The sequence below is a fragment of the Poecile atricapillus genome, chromosome 2 (genome assembly GCF_030490865.1).
Source record: "Poecile atricapillus isolate bPoeAtr1 chromosome 2, bPoeAtr1.hap1, whole genome shotgun sequence".
Lineage (NCBI taxonomy): Eukaryota > Metazoa > Chordata > Aves > Passeriformes > Paridae > Poecile > Poecile atricapillus.
This window is the reverse complement of record NC_081250.1, coordinates 99,353,555-99,371,682: the sequence shown is the minus strand read 5'-3', so window position 1 is coordinate 99,371,682 and position 18,128 is coordinate 99,353,555. Positions and strand designations below refer to the sequence as shown.

The 18,128-nt window shown below is 34.2% G+C and overlaps 1 protein-coding gene across 1 annotated transcript in view; it reads right to left on the bottom strand.

The window, feature by feature from the left end:
* Positions 1–6,844: 6,844 nt before the first annotated feature.
* CDH19 (cadherin 19) overlaps positions 6,845–18,128 on the bottom strand; it is a 67,898-nt gene continuing 56,614 nt past the window's right edge. The window contains exons 10-12 of the mRNA XM_058831777.1: positions 12,574–12,691; positions 10,365–10,616; positions 6,845–8,034 (exon numbers count right to left, since the gene is read on the bottom strand). Of these exons, the coding sequence (XP_058687760.1) occupies positions 7,538–8,034; positions 10,365–10,616; positions 12,574–12,691 (867 nt within the window). The 3' untranslated portion in view covers positions 6,845–7,537. The remainder of the gene's footprint in view (positions 8,035–10,364; positions 10,617–12,573; positions 12,692–18,128) is intronic.

Here is an 18,128-nt window from a genome sequence, read left to right as displayed (position 1 = left end):
CATTTCTAATGTCCCAGGTCTCTGCAATAACAGGAATGTTGTTAGGTTTCTCTAACGGTATTTTGCATCCTACAAATATAAAAAAAAGGTTGAAATTCTTCTTTTATTACAGCTTAAGTTGTAGAACTCCCAGTAGGTTCCATTTCTGATTGTCTTTCAAACTTCATTCCATTTCAAAATGATACTTCTGCCTGCTTGCTGAGGTTTTGGTTCCCTCCTGCTCTTTTTTTTTCTTTTTTTTTTTCTTTTTTCCTTTTAAAAGTGCACATTAAAGAAACATCAAGAAAATGTACAGAGCAAAAAGTGCACGCTTGTCAGAGTCCTATAAGCCAGTAAATCAATAAGGAAGAGAAACTTGGAAAGCTAAAATTGTTCTGCCTGATCTTTGGAGAAAACCAATGTACAAATGCAGTGTGTATTTTGAAAAGAATGTCAGGAACAGTTAATTATGTCCTGGATAATGCAAAGGAAAATTAGAAAGATGGTACAAACTGGATTTCATTTTCAGTGCCCAGAAATTATTTGTTTCCATTTACACTGCTATTTAGTATCAACCCAATATATCAACTATACTAATAGCCTGAAAACATCTGGTTTATCCCTAGGGAATGAAGACTCCAGAGAGCTCTGCTGAAACATCTATTTGGTGCATTTGGCTGTCCCTATAATGACTTGTATTACAAATTTCTTTTCTTGGACAGCAGATAAAGCAAACAAGAAAGCATCAGCCAAGTATATTCTTCTTTGAATTTTTGCTGATCCAAAATTTTGCAGGTTTTCACAGAAGCAATCTATTTGTGGATCTTTTTTAGAAAACTACTTCTCTCATCATCAAGTTCTCATTGTCTCTACCACTCTCCAATAATAATGGAAAATAAATATTTCAATCCTGTTGCAATTCATCTTGAAGGCTAGTGTCTGGTTGGTTGGTTTGTTGATTGGGTCTTTAAATGAATCCAAACCATCTATCAGATAGGAGCAGTTAGCAGAAGACCAACAAATTTTCTGCTGGGTAAAGGATCCAAGAATGAAAACATGTGGTAAATAATTAGGAGTTTGATATCACAAACATACTCTGAAGAAATAACAGGAATAGAAATACATTTCTGACAAATACACAAAAATGATATTATTCTAATCTAGTTTACTTTTTCTCTGGTAATGCACACCAACAGAAAGGTAAGGGATATCCTCACCTCCTTTCAGGGCAATTTCTCTTCTAGAAATAATTGAAATTTTAGGACATTATTTCTTAGTCTCTGAATGTGTTTTCCATTTGAAAACATTCCAGTGATTGTAGATGTTTAGGGATTGTAGGTAGCAGCAATGGAGATGTTGCTGTTTGTGAGTGGCTTGGTATTAAGACACAGGCCAGCTATTCTCTGGATTTATCTTGGCCTGAGAGATAATATATTATGGCTTCTTTAAACATAAAGAATTATGTAACCATCAGGTAACTATTATATGGTTTGTTCTAGCTTTGTTTAGCTTTATGTAATCATATGGTGTAACTCTATATATATATTTGTATTTTTGTATTTGTTTGAAAGAGTTATTTGCTGTAGAATAAACCTATGATCTTAAAATAAAATTCAGACTATAATAAAATCACATAATGAGAAGAGAGTTTGAAAATATTGTCCCAGGGTGTTGCCATTGGAAAAGGATGCTACAAGGCATAAACAGCTAAAAAGTGCTTAGCTTCTGATCACTGACTGGATGCAATATTGCAACCTGGTTAAAATCAGCTTTAGAAAACATAAATATTCAATCTATGTAGAAAAAACAATATAAAATATAATCAGACTTCTAGACCAGTGAAGAAAGATTAACGAGTAAAGAATGCTAGCAAGCATATAAAATGTCCTCAAACAAATATTTTGGTCACATGCCAAAAATTTTTCCCCTGTGGCCTACAAAATCAAAACTGACCAACTCAGGTGGATATAGAGTTTTTATATGAAATGTGGTTTAAAATCAGCTGGGAATTAAACTTCAAATAACATGCTCCCTTTTCCTGTGCCCCCTCTGGTGCTAGAGAGACAGAGGCAGAGACTATGAGTTGAGAAAAAAAATTACTGAAAACAAACGTTAATGGGATGAGAAATGAACAGGAACAACAATATTAATAACAAAAGGACATGAAAGAAAGGGTGATTTACACATTAACAAGGTTCTCACCAGCTTGACTTGTTCCACGTGGCCACTGAGACAAAGAAAATTGATGGATGATATTTCAGGATCTACAAGTTGTTTCCAGCTCAGAAGCTAACCAACTACAGGAATCGTTTGACCTCCTTTGGCCTTGATTCAATGCACCTCTCTCTGTATTTCCCTAAATTTGTGATATCAAAATAGCTATCTCCACAAGGAACTGAGTTAGAAACCTCAGCTGTTAGTAGGAAAATATAAAGCAATAATAATCATTCAAGACTGACAGGAGCTATCACCAAAGAAAAATTACTGAGTTTTTAAAAACAAATCCAAATGTACATGAAATAAAAGGACTAAGATGAGTCCTTATACCCCTATCAGACTGGGGAAAATAGATGAAGCTTTGTGATTGATTATCAGTGACTTAGTGTCCAGAGTGAGATGAGGAAGAGATATTAGGAGGACATCTTTGCCATGGAAGGTCTGCTGTGTCTAAGCCTTTCCCATAAGGAAAGATGTCTCCCTCATTTGAAATCCTGGAGAGTCCAGCCTGCCTTGAATTTCTATGATGTCTGAGGTAGCAGCAGCACAGGATGGGAAGGAAGTTGAATAACTTACTCCAGTTTTTAGGTGGCTGAGGTTGAGTGAGATGTCCCACAGGGGAAGTAAGTGCTTACAGAAGCTGTCTAGGATGTTTTTACATTCAGTGATGGAAAAGCAGATTAAGACTTTTGTGATGACAAGATACAGGAAAAACCTGGTAGATGTATTATTACTTTAGACACTAATCTTTAGAATACTTACAAAATAATTGTAAAGTAATTGCAATATACTTTGAATTCATAAATGATATAAGTAAATTATCATTTGCAGCCAATGAAATGAGGTTCATAAGGTGTCCTCAGTATTAATAATTCAGGATTTTTTTGACATTTTTAAGTCAAATTTACTGAATCAATATATAAAAAAATTCCTTTTCCAGCTTTCAAGCTACTAAAATATTTGTCAAAGACATTCTGTTTAAAGTCTTTTCAGAGTAATTTGTAATGACAGACTGATTTACTTACAAGAGTGTCAGAAGTTACTCTAATCACTTTTGTAGTATCCATTTAGTCAGATACAAGTATGCAGATTTTACTGTCTTTCTACAAACCAAACCTATTTGAACCCCCATATGTGGAGGATTACTTAAATTGTAAACTTTAATGTTATGAAAGTATTATCTAAATAATAATTAAAATGTATGAGGAATTAAGAGCTTTTGATATCATTTTCCAGTTTCTGCTATTTGAGAATTTTCTGAAACGCTGATATTTTCTAATTGTATTTATTAATTTTTTGCTCTTCATGCCATATATCTATCTGCCTTTTCTGGCACACATCTTGTTGAGTCCTATACATATTTCTGATTAATGTTGTTTCCTGTGGGTACGGTGTTTCTGATGTATTATAGTGCTATACTAACCAATCTCTCTGTATGCATGTTTTATCCTTCTGTACATATTAGAGTTAAATGTTACTGTTCCTTAACTCCATGTATGAGACAGAAGGCTGATACAGGATCATGTATGAAGAATTTTCCCAAACAAATATGAAAACAACCAAATAATTATTTTCAAATGTGTCAACATCTTTTTTGTTTTGGTTTAGCTTTTCTGTTTGCTTGTTTGTTTTAAATAATTCTCTCTATTTTTCTTTATAACACATAGACTTACCAGTTTTCTGGTGGAAAAATGTTACAGACTTTACTAAAACTACGGGGTTTTTTTCATATAAATTCTATTCTACTCATTTGTAATCTGGATCAAGGGTGAAATGCTTTCTTTTCCAGAATGTAAAATCACATAAACTCCTTGAACTTCGGCTCCATAGAGAGCATATACTAGATCTGACTTTCAAGCATAAAATGTACACTCTCTTTAAAAAAAAAAAAATTACCCTCATCTGACTGTGTGACCCCTTATAATTAAGAATGAGTGTTAAAACAACCAGATTTCCAATGCAGATTTTGAAAGCAAAGCTAGGGGTGTAATGACAATACCTGTGAGAAAAAATGTGGTAGAAAAATTACGTGAATTGAAGACTAAGACTATCCTCAGTAATATGCAGTTTCTTCTCAGTGCTATCATAATAAAAAACCATCATATATATATGTCTAATTTCAAAATAAAACTGAAACTTTTTCTTTTGGCTTAATTGATAAACAAAATACATTTTTCCAGTCACAGCAATGAGTCTGAAGCTGCAATATGCTATCAAGTGATTTGTATTTTTTTTTTTTAGACATCTGAATGCTTAGATTTATTATATATGTATAGGTTTAATTTCTTTAGCTTTTATACAGCAAAACAAAACCCATAACACTCTGAATGCATATGAGTGAGACTGAAACAGAAAGCAAATCTTTTGTTTGTTATTTCACCAGTTGTTATTTCACCAGTTCTTAAAGTCTCTCTTTACCAAGCTACAGAAAAAGTCATCTGTAGGAATAACTCTTCAAAGCATTCATATAGAAAAGCAGCATTCCTTTCACCAGAGAATAAGTCTTCCTCATATTCCCTTTGGGCAGGTCATGAACAGCTGAATATTTATTTGTTACCTCTCACCATACTTGCACTCTTCAGCCAATAACATAATGAATTATAGCTAGTAATCAAATTTTGAAAGATAAAGATAATGAAACATTCTATTGGGAAAACTATGCCACAATTTAATAAATTTCATCATCAGAAACTACAGCTTATAACTAATCCTTTATTAATTTTATGTTTCTCATTATTGTGATCTCTTATATGGTAATTTTTTTCATAGAATGCTTACTTCCTTCATATAAGAAGACAATTCCAAAAAACCTTTTTCTACACATTTTTCAGCAAACTTAAAGGAAGTGTGAAGTAACTAAGTTCAGTGGTTCTTTTTTCACATGTGGAAATAAGTTGATAAGGCTGGCTTGGATTGAATACCAGGAACCTTATAAGGTGTGGTCGAGTAACAGCTAGGAATGACATCTTGTTTCAGAGCAAAACATGCCCTTTCTCTGCTATGTAAACATGATCTAAGGCTTTCTCAGCCTAAGACCATTTAAGATCCACTGCAGGACATTATTCTTTTTCACACAGAAATTACTGACAATGATCTACACAAGTTACAAAAACTGTGCTAGTGGCATGCACAACTTATAAAAAATATTTATTGTTAAAATACCTCACAGTAAAGACAGAATATTATAAACACAATGGTTTAGTGTTCAAGGCTATTTTCCCACATAAATGGACAAAATCTCTGGATTGAGAATGGATCAGACACTGTTATCCTTTTTGTACTAAATACAACCTGAAAGCACAAAGAATTCTCTTAAAGCCACTGTGACCATCTGTGGAATAAGGATTTGTTTAGGGTATAACCCACATAAATCTATAGACCTAATCCTAAACATGAAGTTTTCACTATTGTCAACAACCAACAGTGTATAGTTGTTCTCTCTTTCTCTAGTCCTCTCCATGGAGAAAATTATTAATATGTAAAATATTTTCTCAAATATAAGTAATTTTGCCACATCTGTTTAAAAGCCATAGGAGTAAAAGGTTAGAGTCATCAACACAATGTTTTCATTTGTCCATCTTTTAAAGCTCATTTGTAGCTGCTCATTCACACTGGCATCCTACCATGACACTGGAAAGAATAATTTGTTTTTCTTATGAAGCAGGTGCTGCTTCATCTGCACCTGGTCAGATGGCCACTCTGCCCCCTTGCGCCCTAAACATAATTTTCCAGCTATGAATATAATGAATAATATTTCCGTCCTTACCAGACCTCACACTGGAAATCTCTCCTGATTTTCAAACACCTCCATGTTTTATTTTCAGGTACCAGGAATTTAAACTTTGCACTGGCACTTTTCCACTTAGCCTACATACCTTGGTTTTCTTTAGTGATGAGCAACTGTAGTAAACATTGCAGAATTTGTTTGTTGGGGCTGGTTTATTTGTTTGTTTGTTTCTTCTTTACAAAAACTTTACTGACTGTAATTCAGTTGCAGTTACGTAAAATCTTACTTAGAAAAAGAGGAAAAAAAAAAGCAGGAAGAAATATGTTGCATAATTTGGTTTATCATGATGCCAGCTTTTAGATGATTGAGTCAGTTGAATGCAGGATATAACTTCTGTAAAATGAGTACTCAATGAAAGATATGTGAATAAAATACAGGAGGGTTGTTTTTTCCAGACAGACCATTTTGAAAACATTTGATGACCTCCGTTCCAAATTAGCTGATGGGTAGTGGTATACATAAAGAAGTATTCTGAGATAGGTTTATATTTATTATGGAAGGTTTGCAAAAAAATAGTGTGAAATTAATTTGAAATCTTACTTGAGTTTTGCAGAATGATACAGGATCATTTTCAAAGTGGATTAACATTTGAAGCATTTTATTATCTTATTATCTAATGTCATACATAAAGTTTTATAACCATCAGTTTAGCATTTTAAAGATTCTTAATATTGTTATAATAAAACTGACTACTGCAGCTAATTTTATTTTCCATAATAAAAAAATAAATCTATGCTGGTAAATCAGTCATCCTTTAAACTCTTAATAAAAGGAAAAATGCCTGTATTTGGACATCATTTTATTCTAAGTGCAGTAATATATAATGTGGTCAATTGCAGTATTTAAGTTAAATATTGATTCTTTTTCCTATCTTATATGCCAAATTAAGTATTGGTTTACACATTTTCCAATAGCTTCATTAAAAACTAAAATGGCAGCAAACACTTGCTGATTTTGTAATGGGTTTTTATTTTTATACTGATAGGAAAAGACATTGGTTTTAGTTTTATCATCCTAAGAGCAATAAATAGATGATTTTGTGAGCGCTTCCGAAAATGGTATTAGAATATCTAGGGTCTACTTTTTCACACAATTATATTTTTATAATAAAGCATTATACAAATATGCATGTTTAACTTTGGTTAATGTATGTATTCAACTGCAACAGCCAAAGTCCGTCAGCTTTGGAAAACATTTAAAGCTTATGGATGACAGAATGTTTACAACATCCATTTATGGCTTTGGCTCCTCCTTTTGTACAAGCAAGATCCAGATTTTCAGTATCCAGAAGAGAATCTGGATATTCAAAGCAGCACAGTTTGCATTTAAGCACTTACATTACCACAAGGTTTTCAAACTACAACCTCCATCCCTTCATGTGGTAGCACCTCTTGTGTGTTTTATCCTTTCAAGAGGTTTCCACATCCTAAACTTACCATATTAAAACTCTTGGCTCTTATTTCCATTTTTAATGGGATGAACTCCTTTCTAAAGATCCACAGTTGAGTTTGGTTGCTGAGACTTAGGAAAACAAAAGAACGATTCCAAGAGTGTTTAATCCCCCACAGTTTTATGGGAAGAGTACATGCCTGCAAGCTGTTTAAAGTGAGGTCCCCAGTCTGCAAGGTAGTCATAGCTCTGATCCATGTCTGATGTGTTTGAACCCAATGAGCTGAGGGATCCTGCCAAGGAGCCAGTCCCCTCAAATGCGTAGGTCTGAAGTGAGTCATAAGGAGGAACGCTAGGATCTGTATTTGCTTCTTCAAGCTTTTCTGAAATGAATTGCCTGAAGATTGCACTGTCTGGGCCAACCTGCAGAGACTGTCTGTAGAGGCTCTGGATTTCGGAGGCCACCTTCTTCCGAGGTTTGTGTGTTCGCATGACAGTACGTGTCCTCAGTGCTGAAATATCAAAGGCTTCTGTATCCTCCTCGCCACCTCCTTCATCGTCATAACTGACAATGTTCTCTCTGAATTCTTCCATCTTCTCTGAAAAGGGAGGTTTCTTCTGCTGCTGCTGCTGTCTTATGGCTACAATTGCCAAAAAGAACACTGACAAAATAAAAAGAAAAGAGAAGGGACAAGAGAAAAATTAAACTGAACTAGAGACTTTGAATGTGCTTGGAAAGATTAAAAACACTGCTTCTTATTTTAGTATCAGTGCTGTTGCAAAGTGAAGCTATCTTAACAAATTTATAGAGCTGTAATTTTTATGGATTTTATGGTTTTGAGATGAGCAATGGGTGTGTTGGGAAAATGGCTACAAAGGGACTTATAAAAAAGGCGAATTAAATGGAGCAGTTCTTTTGGTAGATGCAAATTTGAAACTGATGGAAGCACAGGTTATGCTTTTTGAAAGTGCTTTTTTTATCACATAATATATCCATTTTTCATTCTGAATTTAAATTCTTAATCTCTCTCAATCTCTCTGATAAAAGCCCCATCAAGATCAAGTGAAAAATGAGACAATGAGCAAGATATCCTGACCTGGTTGAATCATTCAGTTCTACAGACTATGCAGAATGGTATTCAACTATTTGTGTTGTGCTGGTTTGCAAATTTGAAGACTCACTAAATTGTGTCATTTTACTGTCAAGGCCTATGAATCAGATTATCTTATTTCTTTCATATGTGAAAAGTTTCTTAATTTTACTTTTAAAACATTATTTTTTTAATCCCACATAATTTAATTTTAACTGAACAATCCCATTGAATTTCTCTATGACTTTCAGAGAGATTAATTCATTCAGTTTTAACTATATCTTGCTGAAGTTCTACTTAATAAGTATCTTGTGGACTGCAGTTTTTTTTACTCAGAACTTAAAATGATCCAACTACCAAGAATTGCAACATTTTACTTACGAATATGAGGACTACCGAAGTAGTTCTTTTTCTACCTATTTAATAAAAACTATTCTATTTGCTTGGGAGATACCAACATAAGGCTTGAAAACATTGAAAACAAGAATTTCTACTATGTATTCACAAGACACGTGGTTTTAACTTTCCAAAACACTTTACCTGGTGAACTCTTCTGATGGTTTACTTCCTACTTGAAAACTAGTTTCCAGAGATAAATGGCAAATTTATTATATATATATAACATTTTATTATTTAATTTTAAATAACTACAAAAATACATTCAAAGAATTAAGAATTAAGAATTAGTGTTTGTAAAAAGTGTAGTAGATTAAGTTTTTTCTTCTTTTGGGCTAATATATTTATCTATATCTCTGCTTTGGCTTTTGTGATATTAATAGGCCCAGTAGACACCATGGGTTTATTCCTTCTGGAGAGAGAACCTTTCTACAAGAAGCCAAGAAATCACTGATGAATAATTCCCCTGATGGCCTGAATAATGGCCTGAATAATGCAGTGATATGGTTTGCCTGTTCCTTAGTCCCTGAAGTCAACAGCACAAAGTGAACCTATTCAGATACCCTGCAACCATCAAACAAAACTTGAAATGCACACTGACCCATAAGCTTAAACTGACTAAAAGACATAAGGCAGATATCTAAGCTCAGAATTAAATAAGACAACTCTGGAAGTGCAGGCAAGCATGGAAAAAACAAATTCATTGTTTGTTTCCATGTCCTTGGCTGGAAACTAGGACATGAATATAGGGATACTAGTGTATCTCTGGGCTTTGCTATGGAGTCAAGAAATGGTGTCTAGAATGGCCAGCCTTGAGTTGTTGATTTGCTTTTGCGTGCTGCTTGCCAGCTGCGCGTGACCCTTTGCAGAGGTACTAGAAAAACTCCTGTGCATTTAAACTACTCTCAATCCCATTTTTCACATCCACAAATTTCCAAATGTATTGCAAGTTAAGTTGGTGTCTCCTGAGAGGAAAAAGGAGATGTCTAACATTTGGAGAAAATGCTGTCTAAAGATGTAACCTGAATTGGCAGAGAAACTCCCTGTGTCTGGAGCTTTCTGACTGACGTCAGATTCTCTTTCTCTTTTATTATTCATAATTGATCTCAGTTCTACATTTGCCATTCCTAAGGCAGGATGAGTAGGGTGCTACTTCTTTCCATATTTTCCTACACTAGCAAATTTTCTTGTGTAATGCTGTCTCCAGCTTTACCTGTGATCAGTACAGACTTTGGGCACTGAAATCTTTATTATTGCAATGCCAGGAAAATAAAGAGGACCATGACCCAACTACACACAACTTTTAGGAAATTGTGTTAGAATTCGCATTTTACTGAAAACTGGGGAGAAGAAGGGAGAAATTATAGCTAAGAAAAAAGGAAAGAAATAAACATTTGCCTTATTTCAATTTTTCCCGGTGGCCCAATACTCTTAGTCTTCAAGTCAAGGGTCCATCTTTTTCACTTAACCAACCCCTCTGTCAAAGGGGTTGTACTTGTACTTACCTAGGAATATTAATATGCAAGCCAAAACAGCAACTAAAGCCTCTGTGCTGAGACCCAAGGAATACATGAAAGCTCCGTATCTACAGTAGAAGGTGTTAACTTCAGTGTCGCAGTCGCAGAGAGTGACAGTGAGAGTATTTGTGCTTGTCAGAGGTGGGGTTCCATTATCCTGAATTAAGATTGGCAAGTAGAAAAAAAACTGCTCTTGCTTCCTGAAGCCACTTTTTCCTGTGAAAATTCCAGCTGTGTTATCTAGAAGATAAATTATTATGATGATATGCATTTATATATTCTGTTACCACGACAATAACATTCAGTGGAATCTGACCTATTTAAAAGCAACAGTACTCTCAAAGCTATGTATTAAGAAAGTTAAAAAAGTTAGAGCAGGCACTGACATTTGGTGCATACTTTGTCAATCATGAATAAATTGCGTTTATTTTTGATATATGTACTCCAGGGACAATAAAATATTTGACCAAGGAGTGCTGGTTTTAATGTTCAGAGCTAAAGAGACTGACATCTTTTTCAGTACTTGATACCTGCTCAGACTAATTACTTGGTTCTTAAAATGGTTCCATTTCTCCAGCTGCTACCAAGCCAAAAGCTCATAGATAAAATATAGACAGTTTGCCAATCAAAAAGGTTAAAAAGTGTGTCTAGCAGGACGTGGTGAAAACAGGTGGCAAGGGAAAGAAGAGAAAGCAAGAAAAAAGTCCACTAAAATAATCTTTTATTTCTTTCCCTGGCACAAAAACGAGTTAGCTGGACTTCTACCACCTAAAATAGCAAAAAGATTTAGATGCTTTCACTTTGCTTTGTATGTAACTCTTAGTATTTATAAATCTGTTCTGTAAAAAACACAGTAAACAGCTTAAATTCAGGTCCTGCTGCCTATCAATCAATTCAAATTAGCTTGCTGCAAAATAAAATAGTCCTGCCTACATGAATGTGTAATGAAAAGAAGAAAAAATAATCTAGAAATATTTCCATGTCAGAATTATTTCTCTTGGCATAGTGAAAAACTGCATGTGTGCATATGTAAAAGTAAGGGAAAAAAAGGGATTTCTACCATTATCTGTACAATACATCTGTACAGACTACTGAAGTTAACTTCATCACATATAAGTTGTTCTAAGTTGCTATCATAGCTCAGAAAGTAATTCTGAGATAAAAGACTAGAGATCTACAGTCTCTTTTTCTCTTCCTTACGGCTATCACAATTCAACCAGCCATTTCTGTTGAATATGGCAGAAAGGGACAGCCTGAAATCTGATTGCATCATATTTCAAAAGATTTTGTTTTCCCCATTAGAAGCCACCAAAAGGAACTGAATGGATTGCTTTGTGTGAGGCTCTGCTTGGGTTTTGGGCAGAAGGAGAAAAGGTGGGAAAGGCACATTGCTTGTGCACAATTTGACCTTAATATAATGACTTAGCTCTTTCTGGAAGGGAGTGAGAGGTTAATTAAGATGGGAATTGAATTTCTTATTGATACATTGGCTAACTTTGAAGATAATTGAGAAGCAGTTTGCCATTTAACGTATTAGGAACTTTCCAAAACTTATTTCCATTGATTTGTTCCCTTAGCCAGAACATTCAAATAATTAGCATGGTCAATAAGAACGCTGTGTACTTTAGCTTAGTCTGAAGAAGCTTTTCTTTGTAGTCTCAGCAGACTGACTCTAAATGGTCACTTTCTTGAAATTCCACGAGATATCTCACCTATGTTTTCATCTCAGTCTGGTTTTGCTTGATATTATATATTATGAAATAAGATTTCATTCCTAGTTGTCTGTTTTTATACTGTTGGTCTTGGTGAATTAATGAAATAATATTCCTATATTTATATCAATCTTTATAACAATCTTATTTCTCTGGCAAATAATTTTAACAAGAATTTTGGAATCGACTTCCATATTCAACATTAAGAATATAATTTTTAAGGAATACTGGTATATTTTTCATTTTAGCTGTTTTTTCTTTTCTTTAAATAAGAAAAAGAAAAGCCTTTTGCTGTTTATATTATTCACTTAAAAAGGAAAATAAACTCTTTGATACTGTTGAATTATGGTTTTGAAATAGACCTCATGACATGTCCAATTTATATAATGAAAATGTCTATTTAAATAGAAAGTTTTAAGCATCTAAGAACGTGCTAGAAGTATGCATCTTCCATTAGGAAGGTCTAAAAGAACTGCATGACTGACCTTGATTGTCTTTGACAATAAAATGTGAGCTGTTTGCATCCTCCTGAGCCAATGAGAAATAAAAATGGTGACCTTCTGTTGGGTCATCTTGATCCACTGCACTGATGTTTTGAATTAGCTGGAAAATAAGAGAACAGAGTTGTTTAAAAGTAAAATAATTTCCCTGTTCTATAAAACAATAACAAGGCTATAACAAGTACGTTAAACTTTTGATGTTGAAGACGTGATCTGTGAACCTGTATTGACTGCATAATATGCAAATATTCAACAAATACCCAAATAGGTTTATTGAGACTTATATTCTGTAAGTACTCTAATTTTTCATCCATTTGAGACAGGCAGGCATTAAAAGCTTGAGAAAATGTAAAAGGTTATCCATATCAAAGGACCAGGAGCAAATGATGTCTCCATAAATGAAAAAAAAAACATATTTAGAGTACTTTGTTCTTTTTATTTTTTTAATCTAAGGTGAACAGTACATTTGAAGAAATCCTTCTATGCAAAATCTATTCCCTTCAAGTCCACAAACACATTGGTATCATTCAACTGGTATATTATAGCTCCAGTAAGTGACATATGTTGACAAGTTCACATGCTGAATTTTTGATTCTGGATATTATAACAGATTGATTATGGAAATTTTTGGCTGCTTTTTCTTAAGAAAACAAAATAGCCTTCATTTAGAAATATGTCAAACCAGACAGTCATTGCAAGATAAAATAAAAAATAACATTCAAAATAATATTTTTCATCTCTCTAAATAAACAACCACACAGTTAACATAATTAGCAATATTTCTTCTTAAAGCATCTATATTTCTTATATTTATCAGTAAATATTTATTTACCAGCATATATTAGTGAACATCCTTGCTGATCAGGAGAAAAGCAAACTGCTGGAAGTCCACCAATTTTCAGAAAAGACAGGGTCGGATTTGAACTTGGGCTCTATTTTATCAATTATCTCATGCCTTGTAGATATTTATACACAAGAACTTGAAACTTCAACTTTCCTCAAACCACAGATCACGTGAATGATATAAGCAGTGTTTTAACAGTTAAGCAGTGTGGGTTTTCCAAGCAAGGCTAACACCCTAGTCCAGGAGCCAGCCCCGTGGCCTCTCTCCCGGGCCACCCTGGCCAATCTACCCAGAAGACATCAATATGATGGATGGCGAAGCAATGGCGTTTATTGCACGGGAATTTGACAATTTATAACCTAGGGTCATTGTGTTACTCCCATCTACATACGTCACACCTAAGTGCTATTGGCTAATTGCAGGTTTTGCTATCCTAACAGAGAGGGGGTCTAACAGCTTCCCGTTACAATCCCGAATTCTTCCGCAGCGCAATGCCCTAGACTACAACAAAGCAGTAAGTCAATGGAAGTGACTACTGCTGCTTTCCGTCTGTGCCTTTGAAAACTTTTTTCTCGTTAAATTCTTTCTCAGTCAAAGACCTAGAACTTCGTCACATTTTCTTTTCAAGCAAGCCAAGTTTGATGAAATCATCACAGCAGAATGCAAAATGTGGCTTACACACCAAAAGATTTGTTTTCTTAACACAGTTCCCTCATCACATGTGAAATTTATTTTAAATCTGTATTTTCACTCTATGGAAACATGAGGACCCTTGAATTTTTTGGTATTTTTTTTGATTGCCATTAATGAGAGGAATAACTTTTCAGTGATTTCGTGGTGTACAAAGGAGAGAGATTCTAGAGGGATATTTGTTTTCTTCCCTCAGAACTAACAAATAGCCGAGGTGATGCAAATACAGGTACAAAAATGCAGGTCAAGAAATCAGTGAGGAGAGACTGACCACTCACATTTCCTTGATTACCACAGGCTTCATTTTTTAAGGAAATGTAGTTCTCAGAATATTCTCTATATGAACAGCAACAGAATTTATAAATTTTATATCCAGTCTAAACTGCAAAGAAGGACACATAATATTTTGCCACCTACCTCAAAGATAACTAAAAAAAGACTATTTTGGCTTTCCTTGAAAATTTGCTGGCTACATACTCACGGCCACAGATGAGAATAAATCTTGGTATGGGCATATGCCTGCCCTTAAAATTCAAGATTTATTAAGGTATACTAAATATGCAGAGTAATATAATGATCTACAAAAGCATCTTAGCCACATTTAATTTGTTGTATTTTGTTCTGGTTTTAGTTCAGTTACTTGGTAGAGAAAAATTACCTACTTGCACACCACCACCACCAACAAAAAAGTGATTTTCATTCAACCAGATACCACAAATATCTTTTGAAAACATATTTTTAGGAGTATATAATGTGTGAAAATCATAAAATTACTGCAGTTATGAATTAGATACTGCTTTGCTATTTCATTATTGACTGCCATATTTTACATACAGGAAGTATTTGAGTCTGTACATTTTATCTATATCTGAATCAATCAATAAAATTCTAAGGAGAATGTGGCTAACTGAAAAATAAAACAAACCACATGCCCTTGCTTTGACCTATGCTGTCCTCTTCTGCAGAAACCTAAGATTCCTGTGGCTGTTCTAGACATATTCACATGACTTCAAGGATTCACTTGAGCAGCAGGGAAAAATTTGGAACATAAGGACAGGGCAAATCCTTATTGTTTACTTCTCACTGTATCACTTTCACTGAGATTCAAGAAAGCCCAATTTAGTCTACAAAATATTCAGAGAGCAATAAGTACCTCTGATTTTACTGACTGAAGGAAAAATCACTAAGAGTGAGGGAAATCCCATTTTATTCCTGATTTCCTAGTTTTTTGTACATCTAACCTGGTTAATTCTAGCCTTTTACCAGGGAAACCGGCATCACATACTCAAAAACTGCACTTACTTGTGTGTTAATGCTTATAAACCTTCTACATTTTAGTATAGAAACAAAAAATATATTGAATGAATTATTGCTTTTGCAAAGTTCTCTCAGTTGTTTTGTTGACATGGCTGAAATTTAATTGCTTTAAAAATTCTTATTTCAAGTCTCGTTATTATAGAAGCTTTAAAGATCCCACAGTTCATTTAAAAATGGGCGTTTCTTTAAAACAGAGATTAATTCACTTGATTATTTTTGAAAAACTGAATTACGTTTATGATGGCTTTTGAGGACTTAAAGAATGCAGTGGAATATCTCAATGTGTTTCCAAAGAAGGAAGTTTCCATAAAATAATCCACCACAAGCGTAGATGGGAAACAGGAAGAAGTTACAGGCCTAAGTGGAGGTGAAGGTTTGGAATCTGCACACCAGAAAAAATTCCACTGTGAGGACTTGTGATAAGTGTGGATGGCAACAACAGGAGGACACTGGGCCTGATAAATCAGATGCGAGTAATCCATCTGAACAAAAATTCCCACCCTGGCAAACGGAAAAAGAAATAAATTCCTTATACATATGCCATCCCAGGTTCTGGAAATGTCACCTATATTCTGTTTATCTTCTAAATAAAAAAAAATGTGGATTATGAAGTAGCTGACTGCCAGGTATTCTCTATAAAACTTCATTGGAAATTTATTTCCTCAACTCCAAATAATCTTCTTGGATTGGAATTATAGAGAGGTCCAGAAGGAGGGATCAAAGCTTCTTTGTTACAGCCCTTTCTGCTTCTATGGGTTTTCAACCAAGCTAAACTTAAGGCATAAATTGCCCATCTGAACAACCACCAGTACTCTTAATTTTGATGCTAGAGAGCTCTGAGTGTATAATTTTGAGTCCTTTGTGTGTTAGTCCTACTAATCCCATTAGAAAGATGGAGGGAAGGAGAAACATATTTGCTACCTCTCTTTCCACTTCATTTTCTTTATTTTGTTTTTTGCAAAACATCCTTCAGTAGTTCTACTGCGGATTATAGGATGTGAGAGACCTAACCACCCATTACTTTTGGGAGTACAGAACTGGTTTTGGTCAAATTGGCAGAAGCCGTATAAGCAGTGAAATTTTTCTCAGTCACATAATATTTACTGATCACCAGAGTTTAGAGCAGATAAAAGATTAAAGTGTTAATTAGTACAGTCAGGACTGCATGTTCCAGGTAGACCTTTTACCTCAAGAACCAGGCTGTCCTGTTGACTGCTTCTGTTTTGAAAAGAAAATCAACACAGTATTGAACTGATTTATTTGGATCTACTGCAAATGTTTCTGCTCAACTATAAATCAAATCTACTTATTTACAAAGAATTAACAATTACAAAGCTCATGCCATGACACTGAGGTGCTTTTTTATGTTTGCTCACATATGCTAATAAAGTTCTCCCACCTGTGCCATTCTGCTAAGAGATAATGTTGTGAAATCATGATCCACATAAAACAGAAAAAGGAATTTTCCATGGGCCACTGTACCCACTGTTTCAAAACATCACACGTTACACTCAGTGCATCTTCAGGTATAGCTTAGTGTAGAAGTCTGTTACATTATACATTGCTTTCACAGCTTCATCATGCTTTTACACTCTAAAGGATGCATTCATTGTTGGTGTTTTTTTAAACTTTTTATTTTCTTATCATTACTGCTGAGATGCTTTTTGTAAATGTTGAAGAAAACATGCAATATTAAATAATAAACATTGTCTTACCCTTCACTTTCATTTCTCTGTTAATAAAAATGATTTTGCACCACGATTTGTTAGAAAGGATCTCTTTTAGCAAACTACTTGTTTTGAACAGTAATCATATGCTCATAGAATTTGGTTAAAGATTTCCTCTCTTTTTTTCTGTCAACATTTCATTATGTAGAGAAGTAATAGCAAATGAGTACTTGTCACTTTGACTGTAACTGATTATTATTTTATTATGTGCCTAGTACTGAGTAAATAAATTTGTTTTTTTTTTCTTGTCTCTGACTTAAAGTTCCTGCATACTCAATGACTTCTTTGAATCTAATAAAAATCGCTAAGCAAGCTGCAATAGCAGGCACTTCATATGTGATCCCCAAATTAAAGGAACTCAGAATTACCAGAATAAATATGCATTAGAGATGACACCATTAATTCAAAATATAAGTATGTTCAGTATAGCCTATCTTCAGCTGAAATCAGCTTCCTTTCCAATAGGAAGAAAGATCAATACTCACAAAAGGGCTGAAATTACCATGCATAGGTACATTCTGGATGGTCTGCTTGCTTACATATAATGTAAGGATTTGATATCATCAACATAAAATTTTCAAGCTGCATCTTCCAGATGAGTTAATGTATTAACATCTTGGGAATTAAGCTTTTTTGATATCCATTCTTGATGAGATGTCTCTAGTGTTACCTTTAGGGTGGATTTGGTCATCTTGGTGTTCTGACTATTTGTAATGAATATTTCCTTTGAAGTTCAAATGTTCATACCTACTGCACACAGCCATAAAAGGTAAATATAAAAAAAAAATAATGGAACAGTGTGGTCATCATTTACTGTGTTTACACACACTTATAAAATCAAAAGGTCCAATCAAAAAGAAATTACCCATTTGAATACTTATTAATATTGTTCAATTTTATCTGATGACAACTATACCTGTAGTGGAATAGAAGGCTATTTAGTGGTGCAACTTTCATGTTCA